Genomic DNA, 24,170 nt, shown 5'->3' with positions numbered 1-24,170 from the left:
GGGAGGGTGAGGGAGGGAGAGACAGAGGGAGGGAGTGTGAGGGGAGGGTAGGAGTGTGAGGGGAAGGAGGAAGAGAATCAGGGGAGGGAGAGGGAGAGAGAGAGAGTCAGGTGAGGGCGAGGGAGAGAGAGAGAGAGGGAGAGGGTGAGTCAGGGGAAGGCGAGGGAGGGAAAGAGAGTCGGGGAAGGAGAGAGAGGGAGAGTCAGGGGAGGGGAGGGAGACAGAGGCATAAGGAGGGAGGGAGACAAAGGGAGGGAGGGAGGGAGAAAGAGGGTGAGAGGGAGAGAGAGAGGAAGACAGGGAGAGAGAGGGAGGGAGACAGTTAAAGAAAGGGAGGGAGACAGTTAGAGAAAGGGAGACGGAGAGAGGGAGGGAGACAAAGACAGGGAGGGAGACCAAGAGAGGGAGGGATACAGAGAGAGGGAGGGAGATGGAGGGATGGAGGGAGGGAGGGAGGAAGTGGGAGGGAGTGAGGGAGACAGAGAGAGAGGGAGAGAAAAAGAGAGGGAGGGAGAAAAAGAGAGGGATGGAGAGAAAGAGAGGGATGGAGACAGAGAGGGGAGGTAGAGAAAGAGAGAGGGAGGAAGACAGAGAGAGGGAGGGAGGGAGACAGAGATAGGGAGGGAGGGAGACAGAGAGAGGGAGGGAGACAGAGAGGGAGGGAGGGAGACAGAGAGAGGGAGGAAGACAGAGAGGGAAGGAGACAGAGAGAAGGAGGGAGACAGAGAGAGGGAGGGAGGCAGGGAGGGAGGGAGACAGAGAGGGAGGGAGGGAGACAGAGAGAGTGAGGGAGACAGAGAGAGTGAGGGAGACAGAGTGAGGGAGACAGAGTGAGTGAGGGAGACAGAGAGAGTGAGGTAGATAGAGGGAGTGAGGGAGACGAGAGAGGGAGGGACGGAGAGAGAGAGAGAGAGAGAGAGAGAGGGAGGTAAAGAAATAGAGAGAGGGAGGGAGGAAGAGAAAGAGAGAGAGGGAGGGAGACAGAGAGAGAGATATGTGTGTATGCTCGGTCTGGTGGCTCAGTGGACAAAGACATCCGCTGCCAGGGCCTGTGTTCAACCTCATGGTCACAGGTTTTTTTTTGTCTCTAGCCCTGCCCCCTCTCACACTGACCACGCCCCCACCGGTGCGGCCCTCGGCCACAAACTACACTGTAAATTTGGCCCCTTAGAGAAAGTTTGTGAGTACCCATGATGTAGATGGACGAGTAAAAAGTAGTTCACCACAGTTGGTGCGAGTAGTTACTCACTATCCCCAAGTTCTCTGGACCCGAGACAAGGCCCGGGTTTCGGGACAGTTTCCCTCGTCAGCAGAGCAGTGTTTGGGGTGGATGAGAATGCCGCCAAGTAACCGTCACAGGCCCTGATGCCTCTCCGGCGCGCAGGTGCGTCTCCAAGAGCTAGTTAGCTCAGGGCTCACGGGAGCCGTTTCAGTACAACCAAGATGGATCGCACACCACTAGCCTCTCCTCCGGGTCGCCCCTTAGCACTCTGGTACATGTAGTGCATGTAGATGGACGAATAAAAATTAGTTCACCACAGTTGGTGCGAGTAGTTACTCATTACTTTTATGTAGGCCTGGGCGGAGTTCGCAGAGTTCTGCTAGGTGTCAAAAAAACTCCACCAAGCTATGCTGAGTTCCGTGAGCGGCGAAGTATGTTACCTAGCACTGTTTTCAGTGATTTTTTGCGTCAGGTGTTTGTCCCACGCTGTGAAATCAGCACGAACGGCATCACGCGCTATGCAAGAGGACACTGCTTCTTTCTGACGCTGGAGTAGAAGGTCTTGTGGAGCAGCAGGATCTTCAACGCTATCAGAAGGTTGGGAAGGTCTCTCAATGAGCGGGTAGCGATCATCAGCAACCCCCGCATTGAGAAATCTCACTGGGAAGTGTTCTAGAATTGGATTTTCCTCGTTTGCGCTCGCCAATTTACTGTTGGCGAGTGAGGATAAATCTCTGCTTTTCAGAACTCCACGAGCTCCATGGAGCGCGGAGTGAGAAAAACTCTGCAAACTAGTACTTTTATGCTGCTTGAGCAGTGTTTTGCACAGTTTTACCAAAGTCTTATGTAAAAGTCAGCTATGCCAATTGGTGTTTGCCAATCGAGAGCAATATTTAGGGCTAGACCACATGCAGTTAAACGGAATGGCAGAATTGCGAAGAAAAATTGACATTCCTAAATTTAGAAAATTAAGTTTAAAGAGCGATAATGGGAAGTTCAAGTACTTAGTCACTGGAAAAAAAATATTATGAATAGATACTTATTTTACAGGTGTTTATATGAACACGGGCTTAATTGTGCAAGCATATTTACTTCTTCAGACTTGTAAAACATGCACATTTTTACTTATATTGAAAAGTATATCATCTCCCACCATCTCCCGTTCGATCTACCTCGCCTCATAAACACAAATGAGTAGGTATGACTAGCTATATATTGTAATTGCACTATGGCAGTGCATATACATTAGACCAGGCCCCCAGTAATTCCCAAGCATAACATTAGATTGCAGAGGAGCTCCATCCGCAGTACTGGAGCTTGCTGTTCGCCATCAGCAAAGGGAAAAGGAGACGCCAGTGGGAGCAGCGCCGAGTGAGAGCCGTGGGCAGCTCATGAAAGACCGTTGGACTGGTGGCACCCTCCTTCCAGCTCCCCTTGCACCCCACTCCACGCGCACTCTGATCTTCCAAACCATTACCTACAAATGCAGCATGCGACGGCGCCGGGGCGGTGTGTAGAGCTCCCTGCTGGAGAGGGAGGGGGAGGTGGGAGGGGCTGGCCGATCCTGTCGTACAGTGGAGTGGGTTGGTCCCGGAAATGCTGCGATAGAGAAAAAAAAAAGAGGGAGTTGTGACTAGAAGAGTGGGGAGGCTATTGATCGTCCTCTCTCCGCCCTTTCCTCTCCGTCTCCTCCCGGCTCCCCGGGTTCAGAGAAGTCTCAGCCCCTCTCTCGGTGTGCCGAGTCCCTCTCTCAGACGCTGCTGTCGGTGCCAGGGCTCCTCGTCTCCCGCCTCCCTCGGCCGCTCCCATCCATCTTCCGTGCCCTTGAGCTCCGTCCCCACACATGGAGCCAGCCCGAGCCTGACACGCCGCGAGGAGACGGGCTGCCGGGGCCGGTAGAGATCCGCTGCAGAGTCCCTGTCGTGGGATAGGTGAGGGGAGGCTGGGGCCGGGTCTCCCTCAGTAGCTGCGACCAGGAAGTGAAGGCACCGGTACGTGTATGTTTTGTGTTTTCTCGTCTCTCTGTGGAGGATGTGGCGGGCGCTGTCCGGTGGCTCCGGTGCTGAAATCGCTTCCTCGGCGCTCCAGCTACAGATGTGGCAGGAGGAGGCAGCGTCCTGTAGCCGGCAGCTGTCCTCTCTGTCTATCCTGGCGTGCAAGGGTTTTGGAGACTGGGGGATGCTTTACTCCATTATTCAATGTAGCTGTGGGTTGATTGTGTACAATGCGCAGTGTTGTTCAGGAAAAGTCAATCGGCCGAGTTCCTGGAAATCTCTCTAAACATGCACTCACTGTGTCATCACTGCTCCTGCAATTTCTAGCATAAAGAACTTTGTTTACAACCAGCTGCTTTCAAAGTGAGTGGGCAAAATGGCAGCTTAAAGACACATTATGTCATGTTGCTTTTCAACGCATATCTGATAGCGTGGTGCAGCCGGCCTTCATTGCTTAAAATAACTGCTCGGCGCTCCGAGGAGAGTGCCGCTTCTCTTTCACTCGGAGTTGTTTTCCGTAATTGAATAGTGATGCCAAGGTGCCAGCAGAGGGAGGCAGACCGCCTCACCTCCCTTTTACCCACTCTGGAGTTCACCACTTCCCACCAAGGCGGACAATGCGGGGCTCTTCCACCACGCAAGGGAGGGGGGGGGGGGGCAGACTCGTTCCCCACTTTGCAATTTCCATTTACTAGACGAGGCTTTCCCCAGGCGGTGTTCCTACTGTAGTAATATATTTAGTGGACCCAGTGTGTGCTTTTTACTTGAGCACTTTTCCGTTGGCAGCGCTGCGAGTACCAGAGTACCAAAGCTCCTACCTCTCTAATCTGTGTTACGACTCCGCATTGTACAAGTTACCCTGGCATATCCTATACCTTTTTCACCGCATCACATTTCCGTCAGCACCGCAGTTGCTAAGGTTTTACAGTACCTCCCCCCCCCCTCCCCCCCCCCCCCCCCCCGCCAAGCAGTGTAGTGGTTTGTATTGTGCCCGCCACCGGAGGGACGAGTAGCGCGTGTCACTCTCTCACTTCAGGAAGCCGCAGGGACGGTGGGAGCACAATGCCATCTCCACAGGCGCCCCTGTGCCAGCAGCGGCTGCCGCATGTATCGCACTCACAGGACTGGAGCGCTTCACCTTGAGATGCCCCCTCGCCCGTCCCCCGCCTCCTTCCGTGTAAACTCCCTCCCCACCCTCCCCGCGCGTGCAGCATACACCGTGTGTGTGAATGAAGCAGCGCGAGAAGCCGGCTTTCAAGGGGGTGCCCGCTCATTCGCATCCTCGTGAATTAAAGCAGTCATTGAGTTGAACCTGCAAGGTCAAGTGACACTGTCTGCCAAAGGCGCGCGAGGCAGTGAATGAACCCTTAGGGCGTGGTCTCATCAAACTCCACGTACATTTCAACGTTTTTTGACCTTTTTAATAGAACTCACAGGTGTCATTGTCTGGTTTGCAAACGATGTCCTTGACTTTACGTTCACACATAGAGTACAGTCTGTCCACGTGCATGGTATTTTGCATTTCGAGACACATGTGGCCAAACACACACTGAGGCGTACAATGCACAATGCACCACTGAGTTCGCAAAGGTAGAGCAAACACAAGCATTGCACTTTTGCACCCCTCTCCCCAACATTTTTTAAACAACTGGATGAAATACATATGGTTACTGACTGTGCTGTTTGTATTACTGGGGACGCGAGGCAAAGCGCGCCTTTCTATGTCCCGAGCGAGGAAATAGTTTTACAAAACCCACTGCCAAGAGCTTCTGAGCGGCGGCGCCGATGCAAAGCGCGAAGAGAGGAATGAAGTGAACGCATGCTGTTGCGGTGGTTCTGATATGTGCCCTTTGTTTGTTTGTTTGTCAGGGGCTGCACCCCAGAACCCCAGCTCCAGCGCACCTGCATGCGACACCGGTGAAGTCTTACTGAGAGACAGGAACCAGAAGCCATCATCATGGATTTTGTTATGAAGCAAGCGTTGGGGGGTAAGTGCTTTGATTAATGTGGTATGTAACATATTTGGACATGGAAACCCCGTCTTGCAATGCAGTTCACGAGCCTACCTCCCGTGCATGCAGATGCTCTGCATAGGAACAGGCGGGAGAATGCACGTCTGCGGTAATCTGCAGTGTGGGCTTCATAGACACGCCCTGAGCGCTGTATGAGCAAACAGGGCGGGAGAGACCCGGGCAGCGCGTCCGCGCCACCCACAGAACAACATGCTGCGTCCAGACACCGGCTCGCCCGACACGTGCACACCTTCACACCTCACCGCCTTGAGGCCCTAAGTACTCATGCTTGTCTCCAAAGTTTCTTCATCCAATGATTGCGAGATCTACCTGCTAGCTGCGGCCACTCACTCCTTCTGGGTGCCTCAAACCTTAAGGGGGGGGGGGGGGTCTATTCAGTCCAAGGTCAAAGAATCTCTGTGAGACATGGCAGACTCGGGGCCCCTCGTCACATTCTTTATGTGTATTTGTATAGCGCACTGAAGCAGTAGCTGGATGGGCCGAGCCAGGGTCGGGGCTGGGTGAAGAGACAGGTCTTCAGTTTCTTGTGGGATTCAAGGAAAGAGATGGTCGACTCCGTCATTTTACATTGTGCCACTGAGTTCCCTTCATGCTGCAAACAATCCCAGCCACAATCACTCCAGCCAGAGCATAAGCCGACTATCTGCATTCCATCAACCAGCCCTCTGTTGGTCACAGTGCGTGCTAAAGATTCGGTCAATCTGCAAGTACTCATAAACACACACAGAACAGCATTGCCAGACGAGTCCACTTTATTGCTGGTAGCGTGCACGGAGCGTGCAGTGAGTGCCGAGAGCCAGAGAGTGGCAATGCCGAGCTCTGCAGGTGCTGGCTCTGTGCTCTGCTATGTCTTGTCAGACACCCCTCCCACCCCATCCTCAGCTCACCAGAGTGAAGCAGGGGGCGATGAGATATGAAGAACGGTCAAATCTGATAAAAAAAGACTTGTGGTGTCTCTGTGACGGCAGGTGACCAGCACTGATGGTGCCTGTCCAGTATTAATATACAACACAACTGCTGTGTTCAGTTTCCAAGTCTGAACACCGCCAACTAAAGAACACGGCGCTTCCTTAGCACTGCGTGCACAAACAGAAACACAGCAACCGCACCCCTGCACCAGTTCACAGTGTAAGTCTTTTCAGGTGGGCTCATGTGAATAGCTGAACCATTTTCCTCGACCCCTTTATTAAGCAACTATTACCACTTTTTTGTTGTTGTAATGTCTGTCACCATTTCTCCTTATATTTCGGTAAGGGGTGGTAAGGCACCCTTCCAAACCCCTTTAGAACCCTCCACACACATGTCTGGGCAGGTCACATCTGGTCCAAACCACAGTAAGCTATTTAGGGTATTTTTCTATAATAGTTGTTTTTTTTTAATAATGGGTCGGATATTTTTACACAATGGCTCTTCAATTAACAACACAATTAGTCCATTACGTTGCAAATCTGAAACCTCTAAGTGTAGGACAGATTCAAGTGTGAGATCAACCCGGGGGCCACTTGTAGTCTTTGAGGGTACAACGTTCAAAGATCGATCACCACCTTACACTTAATGTCTGCAAGTATTCAGTTCAGTAGGAAAATCTGCCCGTATTAATAAAAAAAAGTAGAAAGTGTTTAGCATTGAACCAAATCTGTTAGCACCAAGGACCTTTGAAGGTGATCCGTAATCAGGTGGCTTTTTGATGACATTTAATAATGAAACATTCAAGGCCACAGTATGGAAAGACTGTAGCATTGTTTGAATGAATGAATGAAATAGGTCTTATAAGGCGCTACTTAGCCCAAGGGCATCAAGGCGCCAGACATAGAAAGCTGAAGAGAGCTGAAATGTAGGGCTGAGCCTGCAGAATAAGTTACCCCTAATTCTCACCACGATTCTTCAACTGATGATATAATTAGAGCGACGTTAAATTAAGATGCCCACCAAAGCGTTCTGATGCCCCGAGCCTCGATTCCATTTCTTTATTTTTTTCCCTTTAAATATTCCCCAGCAGCGCTTTGCTCCGCAGCGGGTGATGGATGTGCGGACCCAGATCTGCTGATTCCAGGAATATGCTGCAGAAGGCGAAATAGGATTCACGCCATTAAGCCGCCCACGCATTGGGCCGTTTGTCAGGCCCCCTTGTCCGGGACACCGCTATATCAATAACGAAATGATTAAAACCCACTGAAGTGTGGGGGAAATGATTATGCCATTGGGAAAATTGAAACGTGTCAATGATTTCATATGCGAAGGGATCCAAGGTCGGAAAGACGCAGTTGGGGGTGTAAATCCCTGACACTGCCAAGGACAGATGTGAAAATTTAGTGCTTTCTGAAGAAGCAAGTGCCTTTTTTTTTTTAGGAAACGCCCCGGTTCAGGGTCATATCTGGAATCAGATGCATGAGGTCAATAGGCATTTACACATAGCTAGAAAGAATCATAGCGCTGCGTTTAAGAAAGAAGGAATGCTTCTTCTGTGGTTCCAGTCGTGTAGCTGCCAGTCTCACCAGCAGGGGGCCAGGCCTGCTGCCTTTGACGAGCCTCTGCAGAACGCTGCCCATTCGGCCGCGCTAGCCTTTCCCTGGTAGGCTTAGGGCTAGGACGGGCCTCCTGCAGTGTGGGGCTGCGGGCAACATTTTAACCCATGCTGATTTTGTTTCCCTGGCCATTTCGCCTTTGCTTTAATGCAGACGTCACTCTTCTTTTCTTTAACATGCATTTTAGGGCATCGTGAGGTAAAGCACAAGGCCTGCTGCAACCGATCATGCAGCAACGTTCTGACATTTTGTCGACGCAGTGAGGCGCTGATTGGAATGTTTCCTCAGGACAGTTTGCTATGTATTGACTATTTTGAAATGAGCCACATTTAGCCTTTTTCGCTTAGCAAAACGACTCCCATTTCTGTTTTTATGAGTTTAATCTGCTTGTTTTTCAGAACTGCAGAGGACGATTAATAATTTGTTTTAGAACATTACTTGCTCGAAAACAAGCAAAGAGCTGGGGTTTTCCTGACATTTGCATGGATAATCTATATAACCAGTGGTGGCTTAATTAACCCCACAGTTGCAGGCAACCCCATGTACCCACACGCCTCCTGCAGATGTGGTTGAACAAGGAGCAAGCTGGCCTACCAGGTGACCGACTTCCCTGCTAAATAAACACAAAAACAGACAAAGGGCAAAAAGTGCCACCTTGTTTCAGTTTAGGTGGTTTTGCGAAACCTACCCGGTTGGAGTTTCACTGGATACCATTTCCTAAACCAGCCACTGTCCAGGCCAGGAGGGGCGGATGTGGAATTTCAATTATATAAGAATTCCTAGGGCAGGTCTTAAATATTTAAATAACTGTCTATATTGACAATCTGAAAAATATGCCTGTTGTCATGGAGCATAAAATATCAAGTGATCATGATGTAAAGTATTCATCTTCAACTTTTCTGTTCTCCCACCAAGTGGGGTAGGGGCACCCCCAGTGAGGACAGTAGAACTTTAAAATGTTTTCCTTTTTTTCTGACTGCACACTTGATTACACGAGAATAGTCTGTTTTCTGTGTCCATAGTGCTGCCCTGTGGGTTCCACATGGTTAAAGCAACATAGAAAAGTTTCAGCACCCTGCTGAGGTCGGCATTCCCCTGCTGGCCTTAAAAAATGCACTGCTCAATGCTGAGTCCTGACCCCAACAAGCAACTGCAATTGCAAGGATACATTTCACATTTCCCAGAAGTTGAGTTCCTTGACAATATGGCTAAAAAGTATAGATAAATGCTGATCTAACTCCACATAAACCTCAAAGTCAAATGTGGAAAAGTCACATTGCCGCCTTTCACAAGCTCTAAATCAATTGAAATTCTGAGTAATTTGAAGTATGTTCAACCTATTTTACTGTGTTCTGCCTTAACCATTTGCTGCATAGCAACAAGTCAATCCCTTTTACACATGAAGAGTATAACATTTTCTTACCTAATTATTAATAGAAGTTTTCTTTGGAATTCTCAACTGAACTTGTTTCTTTGTCTATCAAGTCTGCACGCCGCCAGAACACATTGTGGTCACTCACAGTCAGTGCTTAATTTGAGCCGTTAGTTTCAAGTGCTGGGCACAGGTACATAATTATCAACACCAGCGCTTGTGATTGTCTGCCACAAGGTGGCGCTACCTGACTGATTTCGAGAAGACCACAACAAAAGTAAATTATTTATTCATTGTACATAAAAAATGAATATTACTTGCTGCCCTAGCCATTTTTATAGCTTATGGGGCGCAGCATACCCCAAATTGTCACACTTGTAGGAGTGTGATGGTTAGCAGTTGTGTTGTTACTACCATTAGTAGCATGGCAGAGGCAGTGTGAGGTGCAAGCTACAGTGGCCTCCTGACAAGAGCCCTGGCACTTACATTTTACAAATTAACCACTCCTCACAGTGTGAAGTTCTATGCTGTTACCAGTTCAGTTTTGCCTACTGACTGACATACTTACTGACTGACTCACTGGCTATCTCACTCACATTTTGAATACTGAACTATATTGATTTTTCGAGATAGGGAAACAACTTGACACATACTAATATGACACAGGAAAATAACCAAATACATAGATGAAACCAATGTGTCCTGAAGAGGAAGAGGGAAATATAGGTCAGAATGGCTACATCCTAGAAATATATAACAATTATGTGGGGAATATGGGTGGAACTGGAAGAAACCTCCACTTGTTTTTATGCAGTGATGGTACAAGCACCTGAAACTGTGTCTGTTTATGTTTAAGCATTACAACAAATATGGGAATCTTGTTAATGCTTCTGACTTTCCTGTGTGTGTAGTTCCAACACAGCCTCCACTCTCACCCACTCAGAGGTGTATCGTTAGTTCTTTTTAGAAAACCTCCCCTGATTGCAGGAATTTAGAACAGACGCCAACTTCTATACACTACTCATGAATACACATTTATTTCGTTAATAAAATCTTACTGAGCAGTTTTTATATATGAGTGGAGATAGCAGCAAAATCACCGCATCCGAGAAAAAATGTCAAAAAGAAGAGACAAAAATGTGTTAGGAGTAAACAGAAAGAGGGACTAAGATTTCCAAGAGGCTGATCCGTTAGCAATTTCTGCTTATTAAAAGCGTATTCACACAGCCCTGAGGGTTCAATGGAGAAAAGAGGCCATACAACATGGAGAAGACAAAAAGAAAATGAGGATCAAGTACTTTAGTAGTATAGATGGTAACCGATGAAACTGAAGACACAACACCTCAGGAAACTCTTGAAAGAACAGTTTCCCACAGGCACTACCATCAGGATGAATTTGCAGTATTCGCCAGATATATCACAGGTGCAATTACAATTCCTGTCAAAATTGTTGTTATTGCCAGAAAGCATTTCATGTTTCTACAATATGAGTTGACTGGTCCCCTCCACTGCCAAAGGCATAGAGCACAAGTAGGTACAACATGAGAAGAAACATGCCTGCAAAGTTTCTTTGACTCTTGATCCAGGCTCACCATTGATCTGCCAGTCGTCTGCCGGTGAAGAAGAACAGGACAGTGAAATAGACCTTTTCAAAGTTATTACTGTTGTAAGCAAAAGTACATAAATCTCATCCAGTTCATGGATTCATGCCTGTGAATTATAGCCAAAAGCAATTCATCCACCATAAACTGTGATAAACCTGGCCCCTGACAGAAGGTTTGGGTGACAGACCGAAACGCCTACTGTTCCCATTAAATTATAATTTATTTTATACATCTTCAGCGATGACTTAGAAATCAATATTACCCGTTAGCAGCTGCAAGATATGCTGAAGTCGAGGGAAGACATATTTTCCTTAGAGTAACTTGTGGCTGAAACCAAACATTAAGAAGACAGCAGGAAAACACAGAGCTTAAACAACAGGACACCATCTTGAAGGTCAGCTGTAAAAATGGCCATACTATCACAGGTGAACCTATTTCCCTTTCATTTAGGTAGATCTTGGAGACTCTCTAATTGATGGAATTTGTACTCTTGCCTCAGAAGATGAAAGGTTGTTGGTGTAAATCACACAGAAAACAAAGCAGATATTGTATTGTGACAGATTTCATTGTAGATATGGATGGACAGTCAAGATACTTTACTGTCACTCCGTACAGCACAAACTTTGCATCTGATGTTTTTGCAGGCTGCATACATGTGCCGCTATAAGCAAGAGCTTAAGCTGCAGATGATCCCTTAAGGTGGGGGGGGGGGGGGTCGCCGAGCTGCATCCGACTGGCGAGCTTGGCCGGGACTGTTAACCAGAAGGTAAAGAAAGTGCCCGCCGGAGGGCTGCCTTGTTGGCGAGTGGGCCTGCTTGTTCCCCCATGCCCTGTCTTACCGGTGAAGTGGGCAGCCTTGTGCCTGTATCCCAACCGCAGATGATCCCTCGAGGCAGGGAGGTCACCGAGCTGCTTCCAGGCGGTGCACTGGGCAGGGACCGCAGATTGGAAAGGAAGGAGTCGCCCGCAGAAGGGCAACTGCATTAACGGGTGGAGCCATCTGTCTCCCCAACGCCCTGCATTGCCTGCGCAGAGCAGGGAGCAGGTGGGGGGTGCCTGGGGAGTGTCTATGTGGGGGAGAAAGGTCCGTTGGCCAGGAAGCGTGATGAAGCTGCAGCCGTGAATCCTTCCGGCAGGAGCCGCCAATTGAGCCATAATCAACCCGGACACACAGGTACAGGTGCACCACACACAAACGTGGTCGGCAGCGATACCCTAGTGGCAACTAGCTCGTTTGGGCAGCGTGACTGTGGTGTGACCCTCCCTGGAACATTTGTGGTGAGTGCACTCAAGGAATTGGCCTTGCCTTTTTCACAATAGGATAGTACTGCGCCCCATGCGGTCAGAAGTGACTCGTATCCAGGGTTGAGGGCACCGGCCTACGCCCACTGAGGGATCAACATTGGGGGCAAGTTTGATTTTCTGCCCTGCATCGCTTCCCCCCCCCTCCCCCCCCCCCCCCCCCCCGGGACACTGAGTGGGCTCTGCCTGGGGGCTCACTGGCTGCTGAGTGCGGGTCCTTTAATGCATACCAAGTGAATCGTAGAGCCTGATGGTCTGCAGACAGAGTGGACGGTGACTCATGTACAGACACCCAGAGGGACTGAAGAGGCTCCCAGACAGATGGCTGGTGAGATCTCATTCAGCTGAATTCATCTAGCACATCCATAAGACTTTGTCTTTGAGGCTCGCAACGTAGCTGGTGAACACTGGAAAGGATAAACCGGTGAGGGGAGCCAAATCCAACATAATAGTACAATACAGCGTGCTGCAGGTGGTCCCTAAGAGGGGGGCCGGGACCCTTCCCCGCTCCGAGGAGAGCAGAAATAGGGTACTACTAAAATTCTAGAAGCAATAAAAGGATCCCAAATCGCACCCAGAAAAAAAATGGACTCAATGGCCATGGATATTAACCCTCTACACCTAGACCTCAGGTAAGTGGTGGAGACGGTCACAACCGCGGAGGAGGTGGTGGATACACTTCATTCAAAGGCCCATAAAGAGAAGGAAGGTGCCCCAGATTGAAGTCAATGAGCTTCCAATGTAGTCCAAAATATATCCTTTATAGTAGTTTCAGTTTAAAAGTGGACATCAGCCAAAACATTTCGTTCGGAATGGAACTTCGTCAGGGCTCACGTTTCTTGAACTTGGTACAATTCATTTGTATAGAACAGTCAGAGTATTCCAAAAAGGTCAGTCCAAGTAAGTGGAAGCCTGGGTTCTCCTTATCCACAGGGAGGCTAAGTCACAAGCACTAATAACTCCAAATATCGCAATGTCCAAGGGCAAAGGCAAAAGCCAGCAATCCTGGTCAATGTCAACGTGTTCACTAGGAGTCCCTCCTCCGTGCTGAAAGTGTTTGTGACTTCACCTTACTTGGACTGACCTTTTTGAAAATCACCGAGAGCTATAATAGCTCAGTTGTTCAATCACTAGGACAGACATTATCCTACAATATGTCAGGTCACACGGTCCCTACTATGGGAAGGTTCAGCAATTCAGATATATCCCGACTACACTAAAAGAGTGCACAAGCTCAGCACACTTTCCTTAACATCAAGCAAAGGAGGAGAGACCACATCCTATTTTTTCCCACCCATCTATGTGTCCAACATGTGGGCAGGGCCCACTTTTTTTGAGATGCAGCAGGAGGCAACGGACTGGATAGACTGAAGGGCTTCCACTGGAGACTTAGAACCCCTTTACTAATTTAAGCCAGCTGTCTGAATCTGCTGAACAGGTGATTTCAATAGGTTGAGACCTTCTATGAGCAGCCCTTTAATCAGGGATTCAGGATCGCGGGTGTAGCTTGGACACGCACAGGGGGCCCAGGACAGAGAGATGTAATTTAGAAGAGCCAGGGCTGGAACAGGGCTCAAGAATGTTTAGGGCACTCGCAGGACAAACTGAAGTCTAATATTCTGAGGGAAGACACCTAATACAGAGCTGGAACAGGGCTCAAGAATGTTTAGGGCACTCGCAGGACAAACTGAAGTCTAATATTCTGAGGGAAGACACCTAATCCAGAGCTGGAACAGGGCTCAAGAATGTTTAGGGCACTCGCAGGACAAACTGAAGTCTAATATTCTGAGGGAAGACACCTAATCCGGGTGAGAAAACTCTGGGGTCCAGACCTCTGTGAATTGCTGAGCTCTTGTTTTGAAGCTCGCGATGAACAAGGTCAGAGGTTCTCGGATAGACTATGCACCTCATAGGTAGTATTGGGTTAAGTAATATTTAGATTCTAAGGAGGGACTCTGAGGCGGGGTTTTCGACAACCCTCCTGACAGATGGTTGAGCAAGAGGGATCTAGGCGCCACTGCCTGTGAGTGAGGGGGAGTTGGGGGAGATTTCCTCCAGGTTTCTGGATACAAGTTCTGCTGTTGCTACAGCTGATGATTTCGTTATTTGTGCTAAATATGATTTCCCACCCTATTTCCTATTATATGTTTGAAGGGGGAGCTTCCATGCAGGGGGCAACAGTGGTTACTGACACTGTCAGGAGTCAGAGTTCATGAAGTAAGAACCTTAGATACACAATATGCCTGGGGAGACCAGAGGAACATCTTATAAGTTCGGAACATGGAATGTGAGGGGTCTGAACAACCCAACAAAACATAACGTAATATTTACCTATCTTAGATGCTATGGGGCCGCGATAGCCTTCCTACCAGAGATGCATTTGAGGGGAGATTGTCTTAAGGTCCTATAGAGGCGATGGCGGGGTAAGATTTTTACCACAACTTATCCAGGATGTGCACAGGGAGCCCTGATATGGACAGACCCCTGGATCCCATCTCAAGCCCTTAAGGTAGTTAGGGACACAGAGGGCAGATACACAATCCTTGAGGGGATACTAGATGCACACCCACCCTTTGCCTTATTAAAATATACGCTCCTAATACAGAGGACAGGGATTTCTTGAGCGCAGTGCTTTGGCCTACCCAGATAACCTCCAAAGCAGTGATTGTCATGGCTGGTGACTTGAATTGTGCATAACATTGGGTGATGGATAGGTCCCCCCCTCGGTTGGGATTTAAGCCCCGCATAACAGCAGTTCTACAACAGGTGCAGCAAAGCCTGGGCTTGATTGATATATGGCGCCATCGTTACCTACACAATCTACATACTCCTGTTACATCCCAGCCACAGCCACCTATGACATTTAGATTATTTCTTTATACAAATGAAGGCTGTGCACTGGATTAATGATGTGCAGTACCTGGCCAGGTACATTTCAGACCACTTTCTGCTGCTAATGTCTTAGTCCCTTGCTAGGCGGCTCCCAAGGGTCCTTTTGTAGTGGCTGAACACTGAAACCCTACATGATCCAGTGTTTCAGGATACCCTAAATATGTCACTAACCCAACACTTTAATGAGAATTGGAATACAGCTAGTACCAGAGCCATAGCTATAGAATGGTATACTATGAAGGTAGTTATCTGAGGGGTATGTTTGATGAGTGCAGTGGGGACTTAGCCAAACAAGAAAAAGTCCTAGAGGAACAGGAAAAGGATTTGAAGAAGGACGCTGCAGCTATTCAAGCCCAGGATCGACAGAAGCATAAACTATGTGAATTATGGAACCAGTTAGAAAAATATGACAAGAGAAAAAGGTAGGCAGTGCTGGTAAGTGGAAAGGAGACAAAGCTGGTTGATTGCTAGCAAGGCTGATCAGATCAGAGTCGTCCTCACAGCCTATCCTCACTGTTAGGGACTGCAGTGGCTGAGTAGTCAATGTGCAACATGCCATTAATTCGGTATTCAATATTAATCTCTGTGATGTTTATGCAGCTCCACATCAGCCAGGTGTGGGAAGGGAGAGATAATGGAATATTTAGATCAACTTCCACTGCCGGTCTTCTCTGGGGAAGACTGACAACTAATAGGGGCCCCTATTAGTAAGCAAGACCTTCAAGAAGTCATACCATCGATGGGCATAGCAAAGACGCTGGGAGGGGAAAGCCTACCAACCAAATTCTATAAAAACCTTTCAAATATTTTAATAGATAGACTAATCCGGGTGTTCACAAAAGGATTTGAATAACAAGTGCTCCTACACTCAATGTTCAAAGCCCTGATTTCCATGATAACCGAAACCGGGAAAGGACCCTGTTGGACTGTGATAGTATCACCCTATATCGATGCTGAATGTTGCCCATAAGCTCCTCAGTCATGTGCTGGCAGCACGTCTTCTCCCCTACCTCCTGCAACCAATCCACGTTGATCAATCCGGATTTTTTTGTCATAGGAACGCCCAAAGTAATTTACAACAACTGGTCCACGTCATAAATGCCCCGGTTATTCAGGAGGGGAACTCCGCTCTAGCTGTTTTAGATACTGAACAAGGATTTGACTCCCTTAATTGGGAGTATATATGGACAGTTCTAGACAAGGTGGGACTGGGAACCCCCTACATAAACTGGGTCAAGTTATTGTACACAAACCCGCGAGGGAGAGTTCACACAGGATGGTATGTCTCAGAAGAAATAGGACAAGGCAGGGATGCCCCCTGTCACCATTGCTATTTGCCATGACAACCTCACATTAGTGATAAATCATTCAAGATTCATGTGATTTTACTCAGCTGTGGGAGATCTTGATGCAAAATGTCAGTTATGCAAACCGCAATCTTAAACAGGTCCTTCTATTAATCTTCATACTGGAGAAGGATTGGCAACTGTGGATAAGAAAAGTGAGACAAAGGAGTACTGTCATGTTGGAGTAGTTTAATGTTTTACCTTCACTAGTATAGTATGTTACGATCCGTTTCCACACGCATTTTCTAGGTTATTGTAGGAACCACATAGCTGCATTTGTGAGAACATGGTTCAAAGAGATGAAATATTGAGATTTTAAGATAACAAAGAACATCTCCAGATGAGAAAAGGGAGTAGAGGCATTCTTGGAGCAAGAATACATGTATACACTTAGTTGCAAATGTTGGGCTCACTGACAAAATACCTGGAATTAGTAATAAACTTTTTATTTAGTCATTCATACATTTTGTGACATGTATTTGTTAATAGTACCACAAGGTTTTTTAATGATGTTTACAATGCATGATTATTGTTTTTAATCTTTGTATGAAGGAATTCAGTTATTTGGTGTGATTATATCAAATTATCTATTTTTGGGTAGTGTGACTTTAAATTTGTCTTTTAAGTAGCTGTGATTCAGTTATTTCTCCACAACCTTTTCTCAAGGAGAAGCATTCCTTCTTCCCTCCTCATGCACTCATGCGTCCATGTCTTTAACATCCTCTAGTGAGAGGGAACTCCTATTCTCCTCTCTAGTTACTTAGTCATCTAACCAGACCCAGCTTCAGATGGTAGCTGGATCAGCAGTGTACAACACACCCATAGTTTCTTATGAATTTACAAAACTGGACTGATTTGATGTGCATGTATATGCATTATAACAAGGGGCACAATATAGAACATCCAAACTTAGAATCAATAAGGGAAGATTTAAAAATGCTGTAATAAGAGTAGGGGTTGTGCATTGTTATCAGTACATTGAATTACCAAACCACAGTTTTTCAGTTATTTCCATATTTTATTAATCGCTCAACCTCACAAAAGTTGGGACAACAAATTCCCTATTTTTCATAACTACTCAAATAGTCCAAAGGGATATTTTTAAGTACATTTGGCATATAAAAATATGTCGTGCCATGCTATATCTTAAATTCATCAGGTAGCATGCAATGAAAAATTTAATATTTTTTTCAGCTGATCTGTCACTAGTGGAAATACATTAATCATAGTCAATGAGTCTCTGCAACGTGTAGTTGCAAAAGAAAAATATGTTACACCACGACGGTTAAAGGGCACATAAGGGATGATCTGTTTTGTGGAAACACTTCATAGGAAGACGTTCAGAACATGCACATTTCCAGACAAGAGCCCCATGATTTTACAATTGAAACTGTTTTGTAGTGGGAGGTTACATCATACATCAGTTGTAACATTCCATGTATGCCCACGAAAGCTCAAGTCAAAGGCCCTACTCCATCTCAGAAGGTAATGATAGTATTTGAATTGTTCATCTTAAAGCAAAAGTTCAGATATTTTTACTAATATATTTGATTCCATTGACATTGACAAGAAGAAGTACTACACCTACTCATTCCTTTATCCAAGTTCACAGTACAGTATTTTGTTAATCACATCTTTTTATGTAACAAGACAAAAACAATTCAATAACCATTAATTCCTCACTTATTTCATATTGTACAATCCCAGATAAATTTATTTATTTATTTATTTATTAAATCTTTATTTCGACCATTTGGTCATAAAAGATACACATACAATAAAATCACATGAATCTGTCACAGTTATTAAAACATCAATGCATGCTATTCAAAATAAAAACCAGACTTTACAAATAATTGTTAAAAAGTAAGCGATTCTACAATCTACCCAGCATTTTTTAAAAGACGACTGCGCGTATGCCAGACATTCGTGAAGAATTTGGAAAGTGCAAAAACAGTTGGGCCGGAAACATCGCTTTTTAAAATCCTGTACATCGGTACATATTCCCTGCCACCCAAATTCTTGATCAATGGCAGCAGCCAGTACTTTCTAGCTGTCTTGTATGCTGGGCAGAAGAAAATCACATGCAAGTCATTTTCCTCTTTGTCAACGCAAAGAGGACAGAACTTGGTAGAAGGGATTTGTGCCCAGGTACTAGTAAAGGACCGTAAAGGCAGAGTGCCGTATCTCCACTGGAGAAATAACTTTCTGGTGAGTATGGGGTAAACGGGATCGAGAGCTTTCTCAAATGTATAAAGATCCTTGGTTTGCAGGAATAAGGAGGAAAGGGACCCCTCTGTCTGGGTAGCTATAACCCTTACCCTTTTGTGTTCGTGGTACAGCTTCGCCAGTGCTCTCTTAGGGATTCTTGGTGCTGTGTTAGCTGGTTCGGTCCACAACTCGGGGAGCCCCAAATCTGTGCAAACTGACTGGATGTTTTGGACCCAGGGAATACTGAGCGTCTTGGGGTGTTTTAGTAGTTCGACCAGTTCCGCCCTGTAATCGGCGAGATCGTCACCGCTCCATAGCCTGCGCCAGAAGGCAATGGGTCTTAGACTTATCTCGTCGGCAAGTGGCCGTAGCCCTAAATCAAGCCTCAAAGGGAGAAGCGGGGTGCTAGAGGGAAGTGCGGTAATTTGTCTTAAAAACCTGTTTTCTGTGCAAGACAAATTCCGACATGGAATGTGGCCCCACAATTCAGCCCCGTACAAGATCGCCCCCCTTGCCTGTGCCTTATATATCTGAATTAGGGCCCCCAATGGGCGATAGGTCGAACCGGTCATCATCCGGGAAATGCCCCCGGTGATTTGTACTAGTTTAAGGTTAGCCCTAGTTTGATGGGTCTCCCAGGTCATGTTTTCATTGAGTGTCACGCCGAGATATTCGAACGTGGCAACTCTTTCCAGTCTCGTTGCTCCTGTACAATCCCAGATAAATGGTACCTGGTAGAAAAAAATGCCACTTAATCACTGGAAGCAAGCATGAAGCATTCATCTGAAAATCTGAAAAAAGATTAAAAATCTTCTATGCAAACTGAAAACAGACATTTCCCTATGATAGTTTAAGGTCTCTTATCTGTCAGTGTCCTAAAATACATTCCTCATCCACTTCTATATGTAATATGCCACGGCTTAAATGTTATTCATTCAATATTTCAACTCATCTTGTTGCCCCAGGTCAATTTCAAATCTTTCAGATCTTCTGTTTCCGTTCATATGCCAATGATCACTGTTTACCAACTTTATGGTGATTATAATCATTGTATTATAACCTACGCTTAAGTTTCCCTAAGTCTCAATCACAGTGTCATGTCAGTGTAGAATGCATGTTAACAGATTGACTGTCATTGCCATTTTGATTTAATGGCTTTTTACTGTGGAGTCTTTAAAATGTTCTTTTAAAATGTGATGTAGGTGGGAATTTGTTTGATTTAGAGAACATTATAATTCATATCAATCAATCAAGTGACTTGTAGAGCACGCCTACTCACCTGTAAGGGTCTCAAGGAACTGGTGGCAGGGGGGGTGGTGGGGGGGTGACTGCTGGTCCGTCGGAGGCACTTTGGTTTAATCAAAGAGGAGGGTCTTGAGGTCCTTCCTGACTTAAGGCAGTGACGGTGATTGCCTGAGGTGGAGGGCAGGATGTTCCAGGTCTTTGCTGCGAGATAGGAAAAGGATCTTCCTCTGGCCGTGGCATTGCAGATACAAGGGACAGTGGCCAGGGGCAGTTGGGTGCATGAAAAACGAGGCAGTGGTTGATCCTGCATCGTGTAGGGCGTGAAGGTTTTTTTTTTTACTGGGAGTCAGTGGAGGTCTTTCAGGTGGCCGGTGATGTGACTACAGTGTGGGATATTGAGGATGTGTCTGGCGGAGGCATTCTTATTGTTCTGCAGTTTCTTGAGGAGTTTCTGGGTGATGCTGGTGATGCTGGCATAGAGTGTGTTGCTGCAGTCTAGTCTTCTGCTGATGAGTGTGTGGGTGACCTTTTTTCTGAACTTAGTGGGAATCCACTTTAAGAGCTTTCAGAGCAGGCGTAGCGTGTGAAAGCAGGATGATGAGATGGAGATGATCTGCCAGTTCATAGTGAGCAAGGAGTCCAGGATGATGCTAGGGTTTTGTGTGCGGTCTATGGGCGTGGGGGGATCCAAGAACTGCAGGCTACCAGGAGTCATACCAGTCGAAGGAGGTGGAGCCCAGGAGGAGGACTTCGGTCTTCACTGAGCTGAGCTTGAGGCAACTGTCCTTTATCCAGGTGGCAACAGCCTTCATCCCATCATGGAAGTTGTTGTTGGCGACTGTGGGTTCGTTGGTGAGGAAGAGGATCAGCTGGGTGTCATCAGCATAGGAGACGATGTTGAGTCCATTGGTCCTGAAGATGACTGCAAGCAGGACCATGTAGATGTTGAAGAGAGTGGGGTCAGGGAGGAGCCGAGAGGCCCAGGAAGATGAGGGCTGCAGTTTTTCCTTGGTCGAGAAGGGTGCAGAGAGGAGGGAAGTCTCAGTATTGCTGTGGTCGCCATGGAAGCCAGATTGGGAGAGGTCCAGAATGTGGTACCTTTCGATGAACTTGTTGTCGATAGCCTTTTCCATGACCTTGGATGGGAAGGGGAGCAGAGAGATGGGTCTGAAGTTCTTGAGGTGTCGACAGAGGGTTTCTTTAGCAAGGGGTTGATCATTGCATGTTTCCAGTCTTTCGGAAAGGTGGCGGAGTTGATGGAGCAGCTGATAGTACGGCAGAGTTTGGGGGCGATGGAGTTTCTGGCCCTGTTGAAGATGTGTTGCTGGCAGGGGTTAGAGGTTGCTCCGGAGTTAATGCTCTTCATGATCTTGAGGGTGCCATCAGCAGTGAGGGGTGTCCAACTGAGCAGGGTCTACTAGGGCCAGGTGTCGTTGGGTGCAGTGTTTGTGGGTGGGGTGAGAGGGTCTTTGGTATCGGGGCTGTTGAAGCTGCCACAGATCTCCTTAATCTTGCAGTGGAAGAAGGTGCCAAGTTTGTTGCAGAGGTCTTGTGAGGGTAGGATATCTGCTGTCTCTGTGCTGGGTTTGGCAAATTCTTTGACCACAGTAAAAAGTTATTTGCTAGTGAGTGAGTTAGCATTGATCCTTTCCTGTAGGGCAGCTTTCTTTGTTGTTCTAATGAGGTAGTGGTTTGCGGTGACAGCTGTTTTGAATACTGAGTGGTATTCCGGGGTCTTGCTGCTCCTCCATCTCTTTTCGAGCTCTCTACAGGTGCTTCTGGACTCATGCATTTTTTATTCATACCTTGTATATATATTCCAGTTTTAAACATAACTGAATTGTGTACGCATAGGTAGATTATTGTTTTACAATATCCATAGATTACCATACTTCTGGTATGATTCAAAGATTACATAATTTATTATTGAAATCTTCATGTGATATATGCTCTCCTACAAATTTAAGATTGACATTATAACTTGCGCACCGGAAACAATTAAAAATGGATGCTGTAGCTATCTTAAAATATACTTTTTCCTTAGGAATTTTAAACTTATTATGCACTGCAACAACAAAAGGCCTACCAATTCATGCAATCCATATGCATTTGTCACATCTGTGTGTATAACAGAAATCTAATAACTCTTGTCTCAGTGTGTCTATTGATTATTTTATGTGTCATAAATCTTTTATCTTAAAATATTTATCACACTTTTATTTTTATCACATTATATATTATCACAAGTACACTTTGAGGAAGTTAGTTTGACTGCTGTTATTTTCAATACTCTTTTTTCATAAACATACATACAATTCTGGTACTTAATAATAATCCCTGGAGGATAATGATGAGATGAACTGGTTAATCACCAACTTTTTGTCTGCCACATTCTTACAATCTCCCCCTCTCTGTGGATATTTGATATGTCCTAATATTTGAGGTTAGGTTTGTGCAAGAGTATGTTTCGTGCAATGGAAATGTCTAGTTACTGCTGATACATTGATGTTAGTCTGGATGTTAGGGTTACATTTATTACATCAAATCTTTTCTGTTCTAGTGATCTGATCTGCATATGAGATGGAGAAGGGATATTTTATTGTGTATGATTTATGATCATTCACACATGTTGCTTAATCTTTAATAGACATTTTGCTTGTATATGGATTGTCCACTTTATCACCATTAATTACATAGTTTCAGTTAAGACACATCAAAGTCCCTTTTCATTTTTTATGTATTAGTTGTGTAATGAGTATATTTGTTAGTTCGGTCAGGACTAGAATATTTTTAACATGTCTCTCTCATTTGTAAAAAAGCAATGAGATAACCGTTAATTATTTATTTTAGACATATGTCAATTTCCATATTTGTGTTCATTGTTACAAAGCAGTTATTGTTTTATTTTTCCAGCTACTGTTAAATAGCTAGCTATCTATGTTATCCTTAGCTTTGTTTTCCAGGTTTAGATCCCACTAACATTTCTTTGTTAAGTTTTTTAACAGAACAGTCTCCCATTGCCTAATGCCTGCCTTTAACCACATGGCTGCTGGGCGTTTTCCCCCCCTGTGCTGGAAAATGCCATTTTAGTGGCACCATGACGAGCTCAGCTCGTCATCAGCACACGACACCCGTGGGTGATGACGAGCTGAGCTCGTCATCAGCATCGAAAGGGTTAAACACGCATTCTTCAGAAATCAGAGGAAAACAATTAGCAAAAAATGTTGAATGTGCCCTACACAGCTGTGCAGCAGCATGCAAGTATGTGCATGGTGATCTATTCATTTATGGGCCCTAGCTCTAGAGTTTCTGTAAACTTGCTGACCTCCTCTTCTCGTTACCTAAATGTTGCTTGATTAGAACCTAGGAATCATATCAGAGTGTGCACAACTGAAAGTAGTCCGAGTACCACACATTCCTATGTGTGAAAAGCGACCCTTTGGGCTAAATGCAAAGCATTAATGGTGAATACCATTAAGATACTGGTTAGCCAACTTTTTGTGGTCAAACATAGAATTTTTTGACTGATCTCCACACTAATATGCCATTGGTTCCACATGTAGTTTGAGGTATTTTTGTCATGTGTTTGGCCCTTTGAATTATAAGTTAACCAGTGTCCTCTTGTGAGTCACATCTTCTACTGCTGGAGAAAACCTTTGTATTGAATTCTGAAGGCATAGCTTCTATGTTAGAGCTCTCTATGGAAATACTGTTTTGTATAAAATATGTGTGCAATACTGTATCAAAGTGCCTCATAATGTACTTATATTCCTCGGTCAAGTTAAAAAAAGGTTTTCATATTGGAATTCCATCTGATATGAGCCTTTCTGGAGGGAGTCTCTAGACCAGGCATGGTGCACTCACCAATCCACACAATATGTTAATCGATGGTGCAGCTTCACATGTTGTCTGAGATTCAACTGTCACATCCAAATCTGGCAAACTTTTAATTACTAGATATTAGGACAAGGTGCATATTATGTATTTTGGAAAGTGCCGAAGTCAACAGCCAACAGACCTGAACAGCAAGGCGCCTTAGAATGTTGTAGTCTGGACAACGTAGAGAGTTCTGGGAATTTTCTATGATGTACATTAATTGTGACATTTAAAGAGATTTTAGGTGCTCCTCTTTGTTTTTCATCTTTCAAGACTAATATTTCGGTTTGGCAGGTGTAAGTTTAGTGAGGAAGTAGGCTAGTCTTTTAGAATTAGATTAGTAGATAATCTCAGAGGACACTTCTTTTTTTCCTAAAATGTGGAACATTTGGAGAGGAGGATGATTGGAAGGCACAGATGAACAAGAGCACACAACCTGCAGAATGATATTGCCTACATGGATGGAGTGTATAATGAGGACTATGGGTGAATCATAGAGTTTAGATTCAAAGTCTAGAAAAGTAATGGCAGTTTAGGACATGTGGTTG

At 45.8% G+C, this 24,170-nt stretch overlaps 1 protein-coding gene across 1 annotated transcript in view; it reads left to right on the top strand.

The window, feature by feature from the left end:
• The first annotated feature begins 2,956 nt into the window (after positions 1-2,956).
• The window catches only part of CPLX1 (complexin 1), a 462,298-nt gene continuing 441,084 nt past the window's right edge, over positions 2,957-24,170 (top strand). The window contains exons 1-2 of the mRNA XM_086961656.1: positions 2,957-3,213; positions 5,086-5,204. Of these exons, the coding sequence (XP_086817782.1) occupies positions 5,174-5,204 (31 nt within the window). The 5' untranslated portion in view covers positions 2,957-3,213; positions 5,086-5,173. The remainder of the gene's footprint in view (positions 3,214-5,085; positions 5,205-24,170) is intronic.

Source organism: Lissotriton vulgaris, chromosome 3_1 (assembly GCF_964263255.1).
Source record: "Lissotriton vulgaris chromosome 3_1, aLisVul1.2, whole genome shotgun sequence".
Lineage (NCBI taxonomy): Eukaryota > Metazoa > Chordata > Amphibia > Caudata > Salamandridae > Lissotriton > Lissotriton vulgaris.
Note: the sequence above shows the minus strand (reverse complement) of the source record. Positions and strands in the feature narration are given on the sequence as shown.